The sequence below is a fragment of the Sinocyclocheilus rhinocerous genome, unplaced genomic scaffold (assembly GCF_001515625.1).
Source record: "Sinocyclocheilus rhinocerous isolate Xijiao unplaced genomic scaffold, SAMN03320098_v1.1 scaffold269, whole genome shotgun sequence".
NCBI classification, from domain to species: Eukaryota; Metazoa; Chordata; class Actinopteri; order Cypriniformes; family Cyprinidae; genus Sinocyclocheilus; species Sinocyclocheilus rhinocerous.
The window spans coordinates 705,343-707,136 of record NW_015652298.1 but is presented as its reverse complement, the minus strand read 5'-3'; the positions used below and the strand labels follow the sequence as shown (position 1 = coordinate 707,136).

The following is a 1,794-nucleotide window of genomic DNA, read 5'->3' as shown; positions in this document are numbered from 1 at the left end:
GATTTGTAAGGTAAATCATTTATAAATCTACGCAAACTCAGGAGAATACATCGGGCGGTTTCAAAATAAAAGTTTAAACCCTCGCTCTGAGTTTACACGTTTTGATTTCCACTGTCCACACATTCAAGAAATTACAGTGGCCATAGCATTTCTGCTGTAAAGAAATTGGCAAATATTAAAGATTAAGTGGACATTTGAATCAAATGATGTTTGGTCAATATTAAACAAGGATTAGATCGCGCAGTAAAGTGTAAAAAAAAATCGTCAGGCCGTTGGCGCCCTTTGCTGACATTTGTTATAATGTGTAATGTACATTTGCTCTATTGTTTATAATACATTATGTATTTTAACAGTTTTGTTCAATAAAATCAAACGATTACTTGCTTTTGATACTTTAGTTGAACTAATTATTATTGCCTCATTGCCAAGAATCTCTCCCTGTACTATGATCACAGGACTCCTACCCTTGCAGTAGTCATTAGGATCCTCTTGTTCCTCATCATCTGAACCCAAGATCTCCTCATCTTGCTCCTGCAGTGAGTCAGGCTGCTGTGCGGCTCCCCTTGGGTGGGGATCAGGCCTGGAGAAAGACAGCTTATCTTTAGCAAACAGATGTAGCAACCACAACCACTGGCCAAATGTCTTCACACATCTCTCATTCTAGATGTGCTAGTTACAGGAACGCAGCCAAATATTTATCCAGTGCCTTTAAAACATTATTAAAGTTTAATACCACCATCATCTTGCTAGTCTGCACCATATAATCCATGAATGTCCACTGGGCTTCTCTAATGTCAGACATTTATGAAACCTATAAATCAGTGCAGGTGCAACGTTAAACCGAAGGAACTAAGGTTAAATTGTCGAGTAAGAGAGACGGTCTTTGCTGGTTCAATATAGCTCAGCAGGAGCCGTGAAGAAAATCTTAAGAGGCGTCAAGCTGAGAGAAATCATAATGCATTCAGACTTTTTGAGTCAAGTTGCTGCAGCAAACTTAAAGTGATAGTTCTCACAAAAACAGAAATTCAGCCATTATTTATTGACCCTCATGTTGTCCCAAACCTGTATGACGTTCTATCTTATGTGAAACACAAAATATCTATGTCGGTCCATACTTTGTACCCCATTGAGTAATTGAGTGAACTATCCTTTATAGCCTATGGCAAGCATGAATATGGTTAACACTATTCTTGACAGCATCAAGAATAATCACTACTTTGCAATTGCAATAAAAAGACATCTGAATGTGTGATTAAATGCATTCAGCATTTTAATCATATATATTATCCTATACCTGTGATGGTATATGGGCCAGTTAGGGATATCTGCCAAATAATAATAATAAAAAAAAAATCTGGGGGCATGTGCCAAGATTCAGAGCGAATAACAAGACTAGACGCTATACAATTTTGTCAATCCGATTGTTTTAATTATAGAAGTGTGATCAATTAATTCTACCTGCATTGTGTTTAAAGGGGTCATATGACGTTGCTAAAAAGAACATTATGTTGTGTATTTGGTAGGGCTGTCATGATTATTAAATTTGCCTGACGATTAATTGTCTAAAAATAGTCACGGTTATTGCGATTAATTGTCTGTTTTAGGGCTTTGGCGATTATGACGATTAATTGTCTGTTTTTATGGCTTTCGTTATATAATTGATTAATTTAAGGGTTCAGTAAATAATTATGATGTTATCTTTTAATCTTTTTGAGTTATTATTTTGCAGTGTAAGATTACATAGAGTATTCCAGATTCTAAGAATTGGCCAATACCGATCCAACACCAGCGCTA

At 36.2% G+C, this 1,794-nt stretch overlaps 1 protein-coding gene across 3 annotated transcripts in view; it reads right to left on the bottom strand.

Moving 5' to 3' along the window:
• LOC107714507 (SRSF protein kinase 1-like) overlaps positions 1 to 1,794 on the bottom strand; it is a 54,081-nt gene that overhangs the window by 20,096 nt on the left and 32,191 nt on the right. For all 3 annotated transcript variants that reach the window (XM_016520371.1, XM_016520370.1, XM_016520369.1), the window contains one exon: positions 465 to 580. In XM_016520371.1, the coding sequence (XP_016375857.1) occupies positions 465 to 580 (116 nt within the window). The remainder of the gene's footprint in view (positions 1 to 464; positions 581 to 1,794) is intronic.